The 18,430-nt window shown below is 45.9% G+C and overlaps 1 protein-coding gene across 3 annotated transcripts in view; it reads left to right on the top strand.

Annotated features, from left to right (window-relative positions):
• Window positions 1–18,430, top strand: part of LOC106593146 (TOM1-like protein 2) — a 43,450-nt gene that overhangs the window by 10,162 nt on the left and 14,858 nt on the right. For all 3 annotated transcript variants that reach the window (XM_045715558.2, XM_045715563.2, XM_082972810.1), the window contains exons 2-9: window positions 55–139; window positions 4,722–4,800; window positions 5,673–5,822; window positions 6,346–6,480; window positions 11,457–11,642; window positions 12,353–12,469; window positions 17,509–17,642; window positions 17,997–18,039. In XM_045715558.2, the coding sequence (XP_045571514.2) occupies window positions 55–139; window positions 4,722–4,800; window positions 5,673–5,822; window positions 6,346–6,480; window positions 11,457–11,642; window positions 12,353–12,469; window positions 17,509–17,642; window positions 17,997–18,039 (929 nt within the window). The remainder of the gene's footprint in view (window positions 1–54; window positions 140–4,721; window positions 4,801–5,672; window positions 5,823–6,345; window positions 6,481–11,456; window positions 11,643–12,352; window positions 12,470–17,508; window positions 17,643–17,996; window positions 18,040–18,430) is intronic.

Below are 18,430 nucleotides of genomic sequence, written 5' to 3'. Positions count from 1 at the left end.
GTGTCCTCCTTGGTCCAATCAGCAGGCTTGTTTACTTCCTGTTGTCTTTTCCAGAGAAGGCCACGGATGGCGGCCTGCAGGCTGAGGACTGGACCCTCAACATGGAGATCTGTGACATCATCAATGAGACGGAGGAAGGGTGAGCTACAGACTACATCAGAATACTCAACACTTTCACTTGACTGACTGACTGACTGACTGACGGAAAGGCTGGGTGACTGATTGGCTGGCTGAAAGACGGGCTCACTGGCTGAAAGACGGGCTCACTGGCTGAAAGACGGGCTCACTGGCTGAAAGACGGGCTCACTGGCTGAAAGACGGACAGGCTGGGTGACTGATTGACTGGCTGGGTGACTGATTGACTGGCTGGGTGACTGATTGACTGGCTGGGTGACTGATTGACTGGCTGGGTGACTGATTGACTGGCTGGGTGACTGATTGACTGGCTGGGTGACTGATTGACTGGCTGGGTGACTGATTGACTGGCTGGCTGGCTGAAAGACGGGCTCACTGGCTGAAAGACGGGCTCACTGGCTGAAAGACGGGCTCACTGGCTGAAAGACGGGCTCACTGGCTGAAAGACGGGCTCACTGGCTGAAAGACGGGCTCACTGGCTGAAAGACGGACTGACTGACTGGCTGAAAGACGGACTGACTGACTGGCTGAAAGGCTGGGTGACTGACTGGCTGAAAGGCTGGGTGACTGACTGGCTGAAAGGCTGGGTGACTGATTGGCTCACTGGCTGAAAGACGGACAGGCTGGGTGAAAGACGGACAGGCTGGGTGAAAGACGGACAGGCTGGGTGAAAGACGGACAGGCTGGGTGAAAGACGGACAGGCTGGGTGAAAGACGGACAGGCTGGGTGAAAGACGGACAGGCTGGGTGAAAGACGGACAGGCTGGGTGACTGATTGACTGGCTGGGTGACTGATTGACTGGCTGGGTGACTGATTGACTGGCTGGGTGACTGATTGACTGGCTGGGTGACTGATTGACTGGCCGGGTGACTGATTGACTGGCTGGCTGAAAGACGGACTCACTGGCTGAAAGACGGGCTCACTGGCTGCCTTACTGATTGACTGAACAAGTCACTCGCACAAACCTCTTATCACACTCAAAAATAACATACAAATGATGTGCACAAATACAATACAACTTTATTGTCCATTAGTTATAGTGAACAACAGACATTTGTCTTGTCTCTGCTCTCAAACTCTCTACATGGCACACATCACACATGCAGTTGAGACAAGCACAGGGTCAAGCTGCAGTGCAGTTAGAATGGACTGAGAAAATGTCCTTTTTTACTAATTAGCGTTAACTTTTCTTTGAGTTTAATGAGAGAAAAGTTGTTGTTGACTCTCCTGAAATTGGTTGAGTGCTGTGACCTTTAGGAACAACTGGAGGGATTGAAACCTACAATTCTTTCCTCTTCCCTGACTCATTCTTCTGCTTCCCCTTTCTCTATCTTTTTTCTCTCCCTTTCTGTCTCTCACATTCCTCATGCCCACATACACTCAGGCTTTGGCACACACACACACACACACACACACACACACACACACACACACACACACACTGAGACTCTCACTCGCAGCCCCAGTCACTCTATTCTGCTTGACTGAACACTGGGGTGTCTTGTGTTCCAGTCACAGTGGTTAACAGGTCCGGTATGACTGTCTACTGGCTAGCTGTCTGAAGTCCTGGGAGAACACTATTTCAGTACAATCCAGGAAAAAAAATGCCCCATGTCTTTTGAGATATCAGTCCCTCGCCTCCATTACAACTTCCACTGCCTACTTGAAGCGTTGTGTAATTTGAGTGTGAAGGCTACCAAGTAACAAATTACTATTGCCTTTGTGTATTGTGTTAGTGTAGGAAGTCAGACATGGTGACAACTGAATGGCATGCAGGCAATCCTCTTTAGGTTCAGACAAGGACATGCATGTGGAAGAAATGCCAGCTAGCTAGACTAATGCCTCTTATCAGACAGATTAACATAGACTGCCTACCTGAAACTTCTGGAAGTGGAACTTTTGAGAATGTAACACCCATGCACACCAGTATTCCCTGAGCTCCTCTCTTTCTATAGTCTGTTTGTGTCTGAAGTCTGAAGGCCTCAACTCCCTCCCATTGGAGCCACTAGTGTCAGGGAGAGAACATATCAGTGAGAGACTGACTGTCAGTGAGACTACTGCCTGAGCACTACTCTGTTAATGTTTTATGCACTGCATACACTCAGCTGTGGCTGTCACAGACAGTGATATACACACTCATCTCTCCTCTGAAACTTCACAGAGCTCCAGAGTTCAGAGAGAGGTTCATGGAAGCTCATTACCTCATCTGTAACAGAGAGCTTTCTCTATAAAGATTAGCTTTGATCTTTCTATAGGGCAAACCGATATAAACTTAGCAAAAAAAGAAACGTCCCTTTTTCAGGACCCTGTCCACATAACTTCACAGATCTTCTTTGTAAAGGGTTTAAACACGGTTTCCCATGCTTGTTCAATGAACCATAATCAATTAATGAACATTCACCTGTGGAACGGTTGTTAAGACACTAACAGCTTACAAACGGTAGGCAATTAAGGTCACAGTTATGAAAACGTAGGACACTAAAGAGGCCTTTCTACTGACTCTGAAAAACACCAAAAGAAAGATGCCCCTGCTCATCTGCGTGAACGTGCCTTAGGCATGCTGCAAGGAGGCATGAGGACTGAAGATGTGGCCAGGGCAATAAATTGCAATGTCCGTACTGTGAGACGCCTAAGACAGCGCTACAGGGAGACAGGACGGACAGCTGACTGTCCTCGCAGTGGCAGACCACGTGTAACAACACCTGCACAGGATCGGTACATCCGAACATCACACCTGCGGGACAGGTACAGAATGGCAATAACAACTGCCCGAGTTACACCAGGAATGCACAATCCCTCCATCAGTGCTCAGACTGTCCGCAATAGGCCGAGAGGCTGGACTGAGGGCTTGTAGGCCTGTTGTAAGGCAGGTTCTCACCAGACATCACCGGCGACAACGTCGCCTATGGGCACAAATCCACCATCGCTGGACCAGACAGGACTGGTAAAAAGTGCTCTTCACTGACGAGTCGCGGTTTTTGTCTCACCAGGGGTGATGGTCGGATTCGCGTTTATCGTCGAAGGAATGAGCGTTACACCGGCCTGTACTCTGGAGCGGGATCGATTTGGAGGTGGAGGGTTCGTCATGGTCTGGGGCAGTGTGTCACAGCATCATCGGACTGAGCTTGTTGTCATTGCAGGCAATCTCAATGCTGTGCGTTACAGGGAAGACATCCTCCTCCCTCATGTGGTACCCTTCCTGCAGGCTCATCCTGACATGACCCTCCAGCATGACAATGACACCACGCACAGAACGAGCACTATAGCTGATTTCCTGCTAGACAGGAATGTCAGTATTCTGCCATGGCCAGCGAAGAGCCCAGATCTCAATCCCATTGAGCACGTCTGGGACCAGTTGGATCAGAGGATAAGGGCTAGGGCCATTCCCCCTAGAAATGTCCGGGAACTTGCAGGTGCCTTGGTGGAAGAGTGGGGTAATATCTCACAGCAAGAACTGGCAAATATGGTGCAGTCCATGAGGAGGAGATGAACTGCAGTACTTAATGCAGCTGGTGGCCACACCAGATACTGACTGTTACTTTTGATTTTGACCTCCCCCACTTTGTTCAGGGACACATTATTCCATTTCTGTTAGTCACGTGTCTGTGGAACTTTTTCAGTTTGTCTCAGTTGTTGAATCTTCTGTTCATACAAATATTTACACATGTTAAGTTTGCTGAAAATAAATGCAGTTGACACGAGAGGACGTTTATTTTTTTTGCTGAGTTTACAAGCTCAGATCTGTGGTGATTTTGTTTTTCTAAATGCCCAATGCAGCTGATTTGATCTCAATGTCAAATAATTTATGGGTAAAAATTAAGTACATTACTGTAGTAATAGTTGTTCATTAAAATGGTAAGAAAGAAAAAAATCTATAGCTTTTTTAGCAAAACTATTTCTCAAGCTAGAATTTTACTAGGACCGTCTGGGAGCTGGTCTGAGAAAGGTCCTAATGGGAGGGGCTTAATGGGAGGGATATATAACCTCAAAACGATCTGTTATTGGATTGGAACTCTCTTTGTTATTGGTCTATTATTGTATACTGCTTAGTGATGTCACCAGGCAAGCCAAAACTCCATCCATGCAAAACCTGCTGATTAGAAGGTCCTATGTAAATGTATATTTCTAACCAGCAATTATAAGGAAATAACACTGATCACATTATTTCAAACTTTTACAGTGTTAGTTTTAACAGCTGTTGTACAATATGATACAAAAACCGGAGTTTTGGCTGCACTGGGCCTTTAATGAAGTGTGTGTGTTTTGACTGCCAGGTAGGTATCAATGTGTGTTTATTGCCCCACGGAGGAAAGATATTTACTGCTAGTTGCCTTGTGACGTCCCACTCCTGAGACCTGCGCACGGCTTCATACAAAATCAACAACGCCACGGCTAAGATGGTTTAGGTCAATAAAAACAAGGGGTTGAGTTGATAGCATGACCAAAGCCCTATGCTAATCCAAGAATGCCATGCATACTTTTACTTTACATTTTAAGATTAGCTGGTTAATCATAGAATGACTTACAGAACGCTAACAGGATCTCTGTGGGCTTAGCTAAGTTTCTATGTGTTGTGTTCCTGCAGGCCTAAAGACGCCATCCGGGCGCTGAAGAAGAGACTGAGTGGGAACAGGAACTACCGGGAGGTGATGCTAGGATTGACGGTGAGACAGGCTCTACTTGGGTTCCCAACGTTGACCCACCTAAATCTTTTCAGATGAACAATAGAGGGTGTGTGGTGTTGAAAAGCCTGAAACATGCAGGTTGCATCACTGATCATGTGTCCAAGTGCATCTGGAGATGTTTTGGAATGTCTTGAGCCCACAATCTGCTACCCAGCGGTAGAACCTGACCATTCAAATCAATGGGATGTATTTTCTAAAGCCCGTTATACGTGGACAGTTGTCACAAAGCGCTGAAGACCCACCATTTGGAAAACACTGGATGAGCACACCAGCAGGGACAGAGAGAGAATCCTTCCAGAGCTAGGCCTAGATCTAAGTGAGGCTTATTGTCTGAACTCCCCCTCATCAACAACCTAGTCTCTGGGAAGAGAAACAGACAAATAGACCTTTCACATTTAGAGCACACTTACCACATTTGCAAACATGTCTGCATGCTTAACTAGGGCAGTGCTATTATCTGTTACACTTGTTCTTCAATCCTGAGCTTCAAAAAGCCACCAACACACGTTCATGAATTAGCTGTCTGCTGTGTCTCACTTCTCCCTCAGGTGATTTCTCAACTATGTTTTTTCTGTCTTCATATTTTATTTTGTTTATGTGGATCTTGATTTTTTTTTTTAGCTGCGTCACAGCTCCTGTATTCTGTGTCAGATGACAGTCAGCTCTTTATCAATATCTTGGCACACTTCTCTTCTTACAGGGAGTTTCTCTCTCTATCATACTTTCTTACTTCCTGATGTTTTCTCTCCTCTCTCAATTTCAATTTAAGGGGCTTTATTGGCATGGGAAACATTGTTTAGATATATCCTTTCTTTCTTTCTGATGTTTTACCTCTATCTTTCCATTTCTAGGTGCTGGAGACGTGTGTAAAGAACTGTGGCCACCGGTTTCACGTCCTCGTGGCTAACCGGGACTTCATTGATGGTGTCCTCGTCAAAATCATCTCCCCTAAAACCAACCCCCCCACCATCGTACAGGACAAAGTCCTGGCTCTGATCCAAGTACAGCACATTATATCGATCTAAGAAACCCCTAGGTACTTTTACATCTGAGAGAAGTGGATAGATATAACAACATGGTGAACATTTCACCAAGCCCATCAGAGAGCAAGGTGGAGCTCCAACCTCCCATCTCTCACGCATTAGACAGAGAGCTGTAAGAGGCCAGGCTGCAGCAGTTAGGAAAACCCTACATCCAAAATGAGTCCAGACACCTCAACAAAAAAACCTCTAAATACAGTGAGAGGAGGAGAGAGGACACCTTGTACCTGAGCAGCTCCAGGCAGGTAACCAGAGACTGAACACACACACACAGGACTGAAGTCAGCAACACAACACCTGGGCCCTCACCATTTGGCCTTCATCTATCCACTCCTCTCACATGTCCACCAGGATGTAACGGCTCGGTGTTGCTTCTGGACCTTATTCTGTGTTTGTCTGTGTGTTGCCAGGCCTGGGCGGATGCCTTCAGGAGTAGCCCTGACCCGGACAGGCCTTTATTCTGTGTTTGTCTGTGTGTTGCCAGGCCTGGGCGGATGCCTTCAGGAGTAGTCCTGACCTGACGGGGGTGGTCCATATTTATGAGGAGCTGAAGAGGAAAGGCATCGAGTTCCCCATGGCTGACCTGGATGCTCTGTCACCCATCCACACACCACAGAGGGTGAGACCCAACACACATCCGCACACCACAGAGGGTGAGACCCAACACCCATCCGCACACCACAGAGGGTGAGACCCAACACCCATCCGCACACCACAGAGGGTGAGACCCAACACCCATCCGCACACCACAGAGGGTGAGACCCAACACCCATCCGCACACCACAGGGGGTGAGACCCAACACCCATCCGCACACCACAGGGGGTGAGACCCAACACCCATCCGCACACCACAGGGGGTGAGACCCAACACCCATCCGCACACCACAGGGGGTGAGACCCAACACGCATCCACACACCACAGAGGGTGAGACCCAACACCCATCCGCACACCACAGGGGGTGAGACCCAACACGCATCCACACACCACAGGGGGCGAGACCCAACACCACAGGGGGCGAGACCCAACGCGCACTAACTACATGTTGTGTTCTCTCTACAGAGCTCTAACTACATGTTGTGTTCTCTCTACAGAGCTCTAACTACATGTTGTGTTCTCTCTCTCCAGAGCTCTATTAACTAACGACATGTTGTGTTCTCTCTCTACAGAGCTCTACTAACTAACTACATGTTGTGTTCTCTCTCTACAGAGCTCTACTAACTAACTACATGTTGTGTTCTCTCTCTACAGAGCACTACTAACTAACTACATGTTCTGTTCTCTCTCTACAGAGCTCTAACTACATGTTGTGTTCTCTCTCTACAGAGCTCTACTAACTACATGTTGTGTTCTCTCTCTACAGAGCTCTACTAACTACATGTTGTGTTCTCTCTCTACAGAGCTCTACTAACTAACTACATGTTGTGTTCTCTCTACAGAGCTCTACTAACTAACTAACTACATGTTGTGTTCTCTCTACAGAGCTCTACTAACTAACTACATGTTGTGTTCTCTCTACAGAGCTCTAACTACATGTTGTGTTCTCTCTCTACAGAGCTCTACTAACTAACTACATGTTGTGTTCTCTCTACAGAGAGAGAGTTCAGTAATAAACCAGAGAGAGTGACTAAATCATTCAATATGGTTACTGGGCTATCTGATCATAATTTGACACTTATAGCCAGAAAGCTGTCTAAGAGCAGGTTTAAGCTCTCTACTGTTAGAAAGCCGGATCAACTAAGAATACCTAAGAGTGAATTAAACTATTTTGAAAACGCAATTAAGGGAATTAACTGGAATGATCTCTTGTCCTATACAGATGTGGAAGCTGATAGTGAGGTTTTTCTATCCACAATCCAGGCTACAATAAATGGTTTCCTAAAGAAAATCAAATCCAAACCTGGCCAAAAGAGCACTCTTCCTTGGCTAAATGGAGAAATTTGGAAATTGATGAAAGAACGAGATTATGCTCTAAAAACAGCCCTAAAATTCAAATTAGAGCATGACAGATGTAGGTTTACCATGTTGAGAAATAAGGTGACGAAAGAAATCAGACAGGCCAAGGCAAACTTTTTTATTAACATAATTGGTGAGGCAAAGGGAAATTCTAAATTGATCTGGGAGAATCTAAAAAAGTTAACAGGGAAAGACCATAGTAACACCGCAAAAAGACTAGTAATCATGGTGAATAACTATCTAACACATGTTGCAGTCGAAATGGCAATAGCCTTCAATTCCTACTTTATTGACTCTGTCGGGGTACTGACACAGAACCCCTCCACTGGTTTATTGGGCTCAGTGCTAGTGAATGATGCTCAACCTGTTTTCATCATAAGGGAGGTTTCTGAGTCAAAGGTGAACAAGGTGATTAGCTCACTAAAGAACTCTAAATCCAAAGATGTGTTTGGGCTGGACTCTACCTTTCTTAAAAACTACAAAGAGTCACTCATTGGCCCCATTACTAAGGTCACCAACACATCTATTGGTCTGGGGGTGTTTCCAAGGGTATGGAAGTCAGCCATAATAACGGCCATCTTTAAATCGGGCGACCCTGCTGACGTGAGTAACTACATGCCCATTAGTATACTACCTGTAGTGTCGAAGGTTGTTGAAAAGTGTGTAGCAGAACAACTGATTTCCCACCTCAACAACAGCCCCTTCACATTACACTCCATGCAGTTTGGCTTCAGAGCGAAACACTCCACAGAAACGGCCAACTGCTTTCTTCTGGAAAATGTGAAGTCCAAGATGGACAAAGGGGGCGTTGTTGGGGCTGTGTTTCTGGACCTAAGGAAGGCTTTCGATACTGTTAACCATGAGATTCTCAACACAAAATTGTCCAAGTTCAACTTTTCCCCTGATGCCTTGAGATGGATGAAATCATACCTTGAAGGCAGAACTCAGTGTGTCAGAGTGAGCAATGAGCTGTCGCCCACTCTTAGCTATGATGTGGGTGTGCCCCAAGGGTCAATACTGGGGCCCCTCCTGTTCAGCCTGTACATTAATGATCTGCCTTCTGTCTGCACTGGGTCTGAAGTTCAAATGTATGGAGATGATACAGTGATATATGTGCATGCAAAGAGCAAACAACAAGCTGCACAAGAACTCACTACTGTAATGGTCCAGGTTACAAAGTGGCTCAGTGACTCGTGTTTGCATCTCAATGTGAAAAAAACAGTTTGCATGTTCTTCACAAAGAGGGCAACAGATACTACTGAGCCAGATGTCTATGTGTCAGGGGAGAAGCTCCAGGTGGTATCTGATTTTAAGTACCTTGGCATCATACTTGATTCCAACCTCTCTTTTAAAAAGCATGTGAAAAGGGTAATTCAAATAACCAAATTCAACCTAGCTAATTTCCGATTTATACGAAATTGTTTGACCACAGAGGTAGCAAGACTGTACTTCAAATCGATGATACTCCCCCACTTAACATGCTGCTTGACTAGTTGGGCCCAAGCTTGCTATACAACATTAAAACCTATTCAGTCTGTCTACAAACAGGCTCTCAAAGTGCTCGATAGGAAGCCCAATAGCCATCATCACTGTTACATCCTCAGAAAGCATGAGCTCCTGAGTTGGGAAAATCTTGTGCAATACACCGACGCATGTCTTGTATTCAAGATCCTAAATGGCCTGGCTCCCCCTCCACTCAGTATTTTTGTTAAACAGAAAACCCAAACATATGGCAGCAGATCCACAAGGTCTGCCATGAGAGGTGACTGTATAGTTCCCTTAAGGAAAAGCACCTTTAGTAAATCCGCTTTCTCTGTGAGAGCGTCCCATGTCTGGAATACACTGCCATCAGACACACATAACTGCACCACATATCACACTTTCACAAAATGCATGAAGACATGGCTAAAGGTCAATCAGATTTGTGAACATAATCACTAGCAGTGTATTGCCACTTTCCATGTTGTCTGTTGTCTGTAGCTTGTGAGGTGTGGAAACACTTTGTTGTTTTTATGGATTTTGTCTTGTTGCTTTTTGTTCTATGTTGCTCTGTCTGTATGCTATGTCTTGCTTGTCCTATGTTGCTCTGCGTGTGCTCACTGCTCAATGATTGTCTATATTGTAATTGTTTTTAATAACCTGCCCAGGGACTGCGGTTGAAAATTAGCCGGCTGGCTAAAACCGGCACTTTTACTGAAACGTTGATTAATGTGCACTGTCCCTGTAAAAATAAAATAAACTCAAACAGAGCTCTAACTACATGTTGTGTTCTCTACAGAGCTCTACTAACTAACTACATGTTGTGTTCTCTCTACAGAGCTCTACTAACTAACTACATGTTGTGTTCTCTCTACAGAGCTCTAACTACATGTTGTGTTCTCTCTACAGAGCTCTACTAACTAACTACATGTTGTGTTCTCTCTACAGAGCTCTAACTACATGTTGTGTTCTCTCTATAGAGCTCTGCTAACTAACTACATGTTGTGTTCTCTCTACAGAGCTCTACTAACTAACTACATGTTGTGTTTTCTCTACAGAGCTCTAACTACATGTTGTGTTCTCTCTACAGAGCTCTACTAACTAACTACATGTTGTGTTCTCTCTACAGAGCTCTACTAACTAACTACATGTTGTGTTCTCTCTACAGAGCTCTACTAACTAACTACATGTTGTGTTCTCTCTACAGAGCTCTGCTAACTAACTACATGTTGTGTTCTCTCTACAGAGCGCTGCTAACTAACTACATGTTGTGTTCTCTACAGAGCTCTACTAACTAACTACATGTTGTGTTCTCTCTACAGAGCTCTACTAACTAACTACATGTTGTGTTCTCTCTACAGAGCTCTAACTACATGTTGTGTTTTCTCTACAGAGCTCTAACTACATGTTGTGTTCTCTCTACAGAGCTCTAACTACATGTTGTGTTCTCTCTACAAAGCTCTAACTACATGTTGTGTTCTCTCTACAGAGCTCTAACTACATGTTGTGTTCTCTCTACAGAGCTCTGCTAACTAACTACATGTTGTGTTCTCTCTACAGAGCTCTACTAACTAACTACATGTTGTGTTCTCTCTACAGAGCTCTAACTACATGTTGTGTTCTCTCTACAGAGCTCTACTAACTAACTACATGTTGTGTTCTCTCTACAGAGCTCTACTAACTAACTACATGTTGTGTTCTCTCTACAGAGCTCTAACTACATGTTGTGTTCTCTCTACAGAGCTCTAACTACATGTTGTGTTCTCTCTACAGAGCTCTAACTACATGTTGTGTTCTCTCTACAGAGCTCTAACTACATGTTGTGTTCTCTCTACAAAGCTCTAACTACATGTTGTGTTCTCTCTACAGAGCTCTACTAACTAACTACATGTTGTGTTTTCTCTACAGAGCTCTAACTATATGTTGTGTTCTCTCTACAGAGCTCTACTAACTAACTACATGTTGTGTTCTCTCTCTACAGAGCTCTAACTACATGTTGTGTTCTCTCTACAGAGCTCTACTAACTAACTACATGTTGTGTTCTCTCTACAGAGCTCTACTAACTAACTACATGTTGTGTTCTCTCTACAGAGCTCTAACTACATGTTGTGTTCTCTCTACAGAGCTCTACTAACTAACTACATGTTGTGTTCTCTCTACAGGGTCTACCAGAGGTGGACCCAGCTGTACTAAAGTACAAAGCCCCCATCCAGCCCCACGCTGCAGCCACAGCCACCCTCCCCAAGCCTGCAGCCGCCCCGGCTCCGGCCCCCGTCCCCCACACCCCCGTCCTACAGATACCACACATCCCCAACGTACAGGGCCCCATCACCGCCAACCCTGAACAGGTGAGGCTAAAGATGGCCTCTGACGGCTAATGTTAAACTACTGCCAGGGTCATGTTCAATAGGCCCAAAACGGAAAAGAACTAACTGGACGTTGCCCAATAAAAAACCAAGTATCTCCTGTCCTGAGGGTTGCGTCAAAGAACTTGATATGCATAATACGGGAGTGCATCTCACTAATGTTAAGTGGCATCCCCTCTCCTCTCTCCTCTCTTCCCTTCCTCTCCTCTCTTCCCTTCCTCTCCTCTCTTCCCCTACTCTCCTTCAACTGCAGTGGTATGACATGATATGTGAGAACCATACTGTATGGCACTTGTTTTCACTTATCAAGTTCTAATAGGTTAGTGAGGATGAAGGAAAGGATATTAAAAGATTTGAGACGCATCCTGTAGGCCTTGCACAATCTTGGGCCCTGTTTGAAAACTGTCAACATACATCCTTCCTTCCTCCCCTCCTGGGTGTTATCAAATGTTATTGGTCACATACACATGGTTAGCAGATGTTAATGCAAGTGTAGCGAAATGCTTGTTCTTCTAGTTCCGACCATGCAGTAATATCTAACAAGTAATCTAACAATTTCACAACAACTACCTTATACACACTGATCTAACATGTGTAGATGGGCAAAAGCAAGGGTGCCTCCACTTAGCTTTGATCAGATCAGGGAATACTTTCTCTCTCTCTGACCCTTGCCGCTTGTGTGTCCTCCTCAGATCGCCCGGCTGCGCAGTGAACTGGACATTGTGAGGGGAAACACCAAAGTGATGTCAGAGATGCTGACTGAGATGGTGCCTGGACAGGAGGACTCCTCGGACCTGGAACTCCTTCAGGTCAGAAAATGGACTACACCCAGCATAGAAATACGATTATAGAACATTGACTTGAATGGGGATGCCCATTCTAGTAATTATATTTCTATAACTCCAGGTCAGATACTACATCCCCCATAGAAATAGAATTACACACCAACATTTTTGAAAAATCCCGGACGACGCTGGGCCAATTGTGCGCCACCCCATGGGTCTCCCGGTCGGCTGCGACAGAGTCTGGACTCTAACCCACAATCTCTAGTGGCCCAGCTAGCACTGCGATGCAGTGCCTTAGACCACTGCGCCACTTGGGAGGCCCTCAGAATTCCACAACATTGACTTGAATGGGGACATTCATTCTAGTAATTCTATTTCTCTGAAGCCCCCTCAGCCTTATCCTACTAAAAATATATCACTGGTCCTAACTGTGGAAGCTTTTCATCATTGAGAATTTGAGACAGCTGTGTACTGCACGCAACATAAAAAAAAAAATTCACACATAGCGCTAGATCTTTATTTTATTTTTTTAAATATTTTTTTTACCCCTAAATACAAGTTTATACCTTCCCTGCCGTAGTCACCCTGCTGTTCAACTGAAATGTGTTGGAACTCATTTAGCCCACTAGGGGGAGTAGTACCACCATACCACCACTCTAGGGGGAGTAGTACCAGCAATTTAGGGGGAGTAGTACCACCATAGTACCACCACTCTAGGGGGAGTAATACCACCATAGTACCACCACTCTAGGGGGAGTAGTACCACCATAGTACCACCACTCTAGGGGGAGTAATACCACCATAGTACCACCACTCTAGGGGGAGTAGTACCACCATAGTACCACCACTCTAGGGGGAGTAATACCACCATAGTACCACCACTCTAGGGGGAGTAATACCACCATAGTACCACCACTCTAGGGGGAGTAATACCACCATAGTACCACCACTCTAGGGGGAGTAGTACCACCATAGTACCACCACTCTAGGGGGAGTAATACCACCATAGTACCACCACTCTAGGGGGAGTAATACCACCATAGTACCACCACTCTAGGGGGAGTAATACCACCATAGTACCACCACTCGAGGGGGAGTAGTACCACCATAGTACCACCACTCTAGGGGGAGTAATACCACCATAGTACCACCACTCTAGGGGGAGTAATACCACCATAGTACCACCACTCTAGGGGGAGTAATACCACCATAGTACCACCACTCTAGGGGGAGTAATACCACCATAGTACCACCACTCTAGGGGGAGTAATACCACCATAGTACCACCACTCTAGGGGGAGTAATACCACCATAGTACCACCACTCTAGGGGGAGTAATACCACCATAGTACCACCACTCTAGGGGGAGTAGTACCACCATAGTACCACCACTCTAGGGGGAGTAGTACCACCATAGTACCACCACTCTAGGGGGAGTAATACCACCATAGTACCACCACTCGAGGGGGAGTAGTACCACCATAGTACCACTACTTTAGGGGAAAGGGGGATACCTAGTCAGTTGTACAAGTTGTACCCACCTCTGAATCAGAGAGGTGCGGGGGGGCTGCCTTAATCGACATCCACGTCTTCCGCACCCGGGGAACAGGGGGTTAACTGCCTTGTACCTTTGTACCTTGTCAGCTTGGGGATACAATCCAGCAAACTTTCGGTTACTGGCCCAACGCTCTAACCACTAGGCTACCACCACTCTAGGGGGAGTAGTACCACCATAGTACCATTGTTCTAGGGGGAGTAGTGCCACCGCTCTAGGGGGAGTAGTGCCACCGCTCTAGGGGGAGTAGTGCCACCGCTCTAGGGGGAGTAGTGCCACCATAGTACCATTGTTCTAGGGGGAGTAGTACCATTGTTCTAGGGGGAGTAGTACCATTGTTCTAGGGGGAGTAGTACCACTGCTCTAGGGGGAGTAGTACCACCGCTCTAGGGGGAGTAGTACCACCGCTCTAGGGGGAGTAGTACCACCGCTCTAGGGGGAGTAGTACCACCGCTCTAGGGGGAGTAGTGCCACCGCTCTAGGGGGAGTAGTGCCACCGCTCTAGGGGGAGTAGTGCCACCGCTCTAGGGGGAGTAGTGCCACCGCTCTAGGGGGAGTAGTGCCACCGCTCTAGGGGGAGTAGTGCCACCGCTCTAGGAGGAGTAGTACCACCGCTCTAGGGGGAGTAGTGCCACCGCTCTAGGGGGAGTAGTGCCACCGCTCTAGGGGGAGTAGTACCACCATAGTACCACCGCTCTAGGGGGAGTAGTGCCACCGCTCTAGGGGGAGTAGTGCCACCGCTCTAGGGGGAGTAGTGCCACCGCTCTAGGGGGAGTAGTGCCACCGCTCTAGGGGGAGTAGTGCCACCGCTCTAGGGGGAGTAGTGCCACCGCTCTAGGGGGAGTGGTGCCACCGCTCTAGGGGGAGTGGTGCCACCGCTCTAGGGGGAGTGGTGCCACCGCTCTAGGGGGAGTAGTGCCACCGCTCTAGGGGGAGTAGTGCCACCGCTCTAGGGGGAGTAGTGCCAGCGCTCTAGGGGGAGTAGTGCCAGCGCTCTAGGGGGAGTAGTGCCAGCGCTCTAGGGGGAGTAGTACCAGCGCTCTAGGGGGAGTAGTACCACCGCTCTAGGGGGAGTAGTACCACCACTCTAAGGATGAGGAGAGGGGAACAACAAATATTACTCTACTTGCTTAAGTGAGAGTTGGTGATGTTGATGCTGTTGAAAGTAACAAGTAATTAAAAGTAACAAGTAATTAAAGAGCAGCAGTAAAATAACGATAGTGAGACTATATATATATATAGGGGGGTACCGGTACAGAGTCAATGTGCGGGGGCACTGGTTAGTTGAGGTACTGTGTACATGTAGGTAGAGTGACTATGCATAGATGATAACAACAGAGAGTAGCAGAGGTGTAAATGAGGGGGAGGGGCAATGCAAATAGTCTGGGTAGCCATTTGATTAGATGTTCAGGAGTCTTATGGCTTGGGGTAGAAGCTGTTTAGAAACCTCTTGGATCTAGACTTGGTGCTCCAGTACCGCTTGCCGTGCGGTAGCAGAGAGAACAGTCTATGACTAGAGTGGCTGGGGTCTTTGACAATTTTCATGGCCTTCCTCTGACACTGCCTGGTTTAGAGGTCCTGGATGGCAGGAAGCTTGGTCCCAGTGATGCTCTGGGCTGTTCGCACTACCCTCTGTAGTGCTTTGCGGTCGGAGGCTGAGCAGTTGCCATAGTGACTGAGGGTGTGATGGATAGGTATTTGAATCAGGTGACCTTTCCACTGTTTTATGAGGTGACTTTAGGTAATACAGTTAAACTGTGATTCAATAAATAAAAGGTAGGTGTTGTGATTTCTCTTACTAATGTCGTGTCTTTGGGGTACCATTAAACGGAAGATATGTTTATCAATTAGCTCCCTGTAATTATTATCACGCGATTAAACTGATTAATCGTTTAATTGTAATTAACTAGGAGATCGGGGCACCAAGGAGAATATTCAGATTACAAAGCTATAATTTTCCTAATATAACTTTCCTGTACTATAATATTATATTCTATTATAGTATAGGCAGATTATCTTCTAGTTTAATTGGTGTATTTTACCTCTAGTCCAGTCTCATACCAAACGTCGTAAATTGTTGTATCTGCACGAACCCAGTCTTTACTAAAATCATCCATACATCAATTGTCTTAAAATCATTTATTTACTACACTAAGTAATTAACAGAAAAACATAGTCATTATCGTCACAAAGGATTGGTATCGGAATGTGCCCTACTGGCTGAACAGGCAGGTCGGCCTGTTGAACAATGGATCATAAAAGGTCGGCTGAGAAGTTACACAGGGTTCATTAATATTAACAATTGACAATTGAAGGCTCACTCATTCGGGAACAATTGCAATCAATATATATTTACGCTCAGTGTGTCGTTCTGATTCTTGTTGGAGAGTAGTTCTGTTGGGGAGTTTTGTCCGCTTTCTCTCTCTCTCTCTCTCTCGGTTAGAATGGATCTTTCAGAGCGACATTCATTAATGTCGTCATCGAATGGTTGGTTCGTTGGTCTTCGCGTTCAATGATATAATTTACTTAGCTGCAGACTAATAATTAATATCAAAGACTTGTTCTTATTCTGTCAGTATCGATAGTCTAAAAGTTAACCACGTGGTATGGTTCACTTTCAGTAGAGGAATTAGATGGTAGAACCTATGTGGCCACGGAGTGTAGGCCTGGTCTGGGGAAATGTAAATCCGGGGGTGTTTTATAGTGCCCATAGAACAGCTTGTCAAATGACGCCTGGTCCTGTATGGGTCCCTGGGGGCGTGCCTATGACTGAGTTAGATTTGGTTACAGAAATACAATTCTATCACATTACATCAGTACATAGCATCTCAATGTCTTACAAAAGCTTTATCCTTATTAATACATTCCATACACCCATATGATGTAAGTCTTAAACTGAGTCTATTATATAAACAGTTTTATGGTAATATGGCTATATTGTCTCTTCTGAGTATCACAAAATGGTACCAAGCGGATCAGTTCGTAGCTGGATTCTTCACCAATCTTCCATACCTTCTCCAGAACACAAAATGTCGCTTGGCTTTCCAATTCTATGAGTTGAAAGAATTTCCTGTGTCTCTCTATGGGCCATGTGGCCAGAGACTCTCCTGGAATTTTAGAGTTTTTACGACCCTTTACACACAGGGTGGATTGTGTGCAAAAGGGAGGGGTCAACTGTCCTCCCTGTACCAAAGGAGGCCAACGTCATGACACTAAGTAACACAACTGAGTCTAATGATGGATATGTATGGCTACTGGCTGGCTAGAGACCTGTTTTAGAGAATTCTAGTCTTCCACCTTCCGAGTGACAGACTCACCTTTCCATCAGTGATGCCCTGTCCTCACCCTGTGTCTATGTCCTCACCCTGTGTCTATGTCCTCACCCTGTGTGTGTGTGTGTGTGTGTGTGTGTGTGTGTGTGTGTGTGTGTGGTGTGTGTGTGTGTGTGTGTGTGTGTGTGTGTGTGTGTGTGTGTGTGTGTGTGTGTGTGTGTGGGGGGGGGGGGGAGGAGCTGAACAGGACGTGCAGGGCCATGCAGCAGCGGGTGGTGGAGCTGATCTCCCGGGTCTCCAACGAGGAGGTGACAGAGGAGCTGCTGCACGTCAACGACGACCTCAACAACATCTTCCTACGATACGAGAGGTAACGCACAGACATGGGCAAGACAATACACACACACACACAATTAGGCTTACTTGACTTCTTATGCTTCCAGCTACACAAAGTCCACTGGTGAACAAGGATATCTGCTGTGACATGATGTTGCATGTAGAACACATTTTCCCAGCAGGTCCTACCTACAAGAGCAAAGTTAAACATCTTAGTTCTCAGGGGACCTATCTGGAGCATACACTTCTATTAAACATTCCATGGTCTCAAAAAGTCAAAGCGTTCCTTTCATGTTGTTTTATAGATGACAGAAATGTAAATGTATGATTGATGCCAATGCCTACGTGTTCTTTACATGGAACTCTGAGGACTTGTGGTGTGTTGCAGGTATGAGAGGTACCGGTTGGGTAGAGCAGCACAGAATAACGGGGTGAGTTATCTCACTGATCTATACTTCTATGATCAACTCAACAGGAGTGGATATACATGTTACTATCTGTCACTTTGTTGTGATTACCACAGCACTTACTTTACGCTGACACTCCAACACACACACACACACATCACATGTACACACAGGCACACTGTGGCCACACACACACACTTCCATATTTCCACACTCATCACATACACTGCTGCTACTGTTTATTATGCTGTAGTCTAGTCACTTTACTCCTACCGATATGTACATATCTATCTCAATGACCTCGTACCCCTGCCCATCAGATTGGTACTGATAGCCCATGTATATAGCCAAGCTATCATTACTCATTGTGTATTTATTCCTCGTGCTACAATTTTGTTATATTATTTGAAGAATT

This window comes from Salmo salar, chromosome 03, assembly GCF_965601325.2.
Source record: "Salmo salar chromosome 03, fSalSal1, whole genome shotgun sequence".
NCBI classification, from domain to species: Eukaryota; Metazoa; Chordata; class Actinopteri; order Salmoniformes; family Salmonidae; genus Salmo; species Salmo salar.
This window is presented reverse-complemented; position numbering and strand designations above follow the sequence as displayed.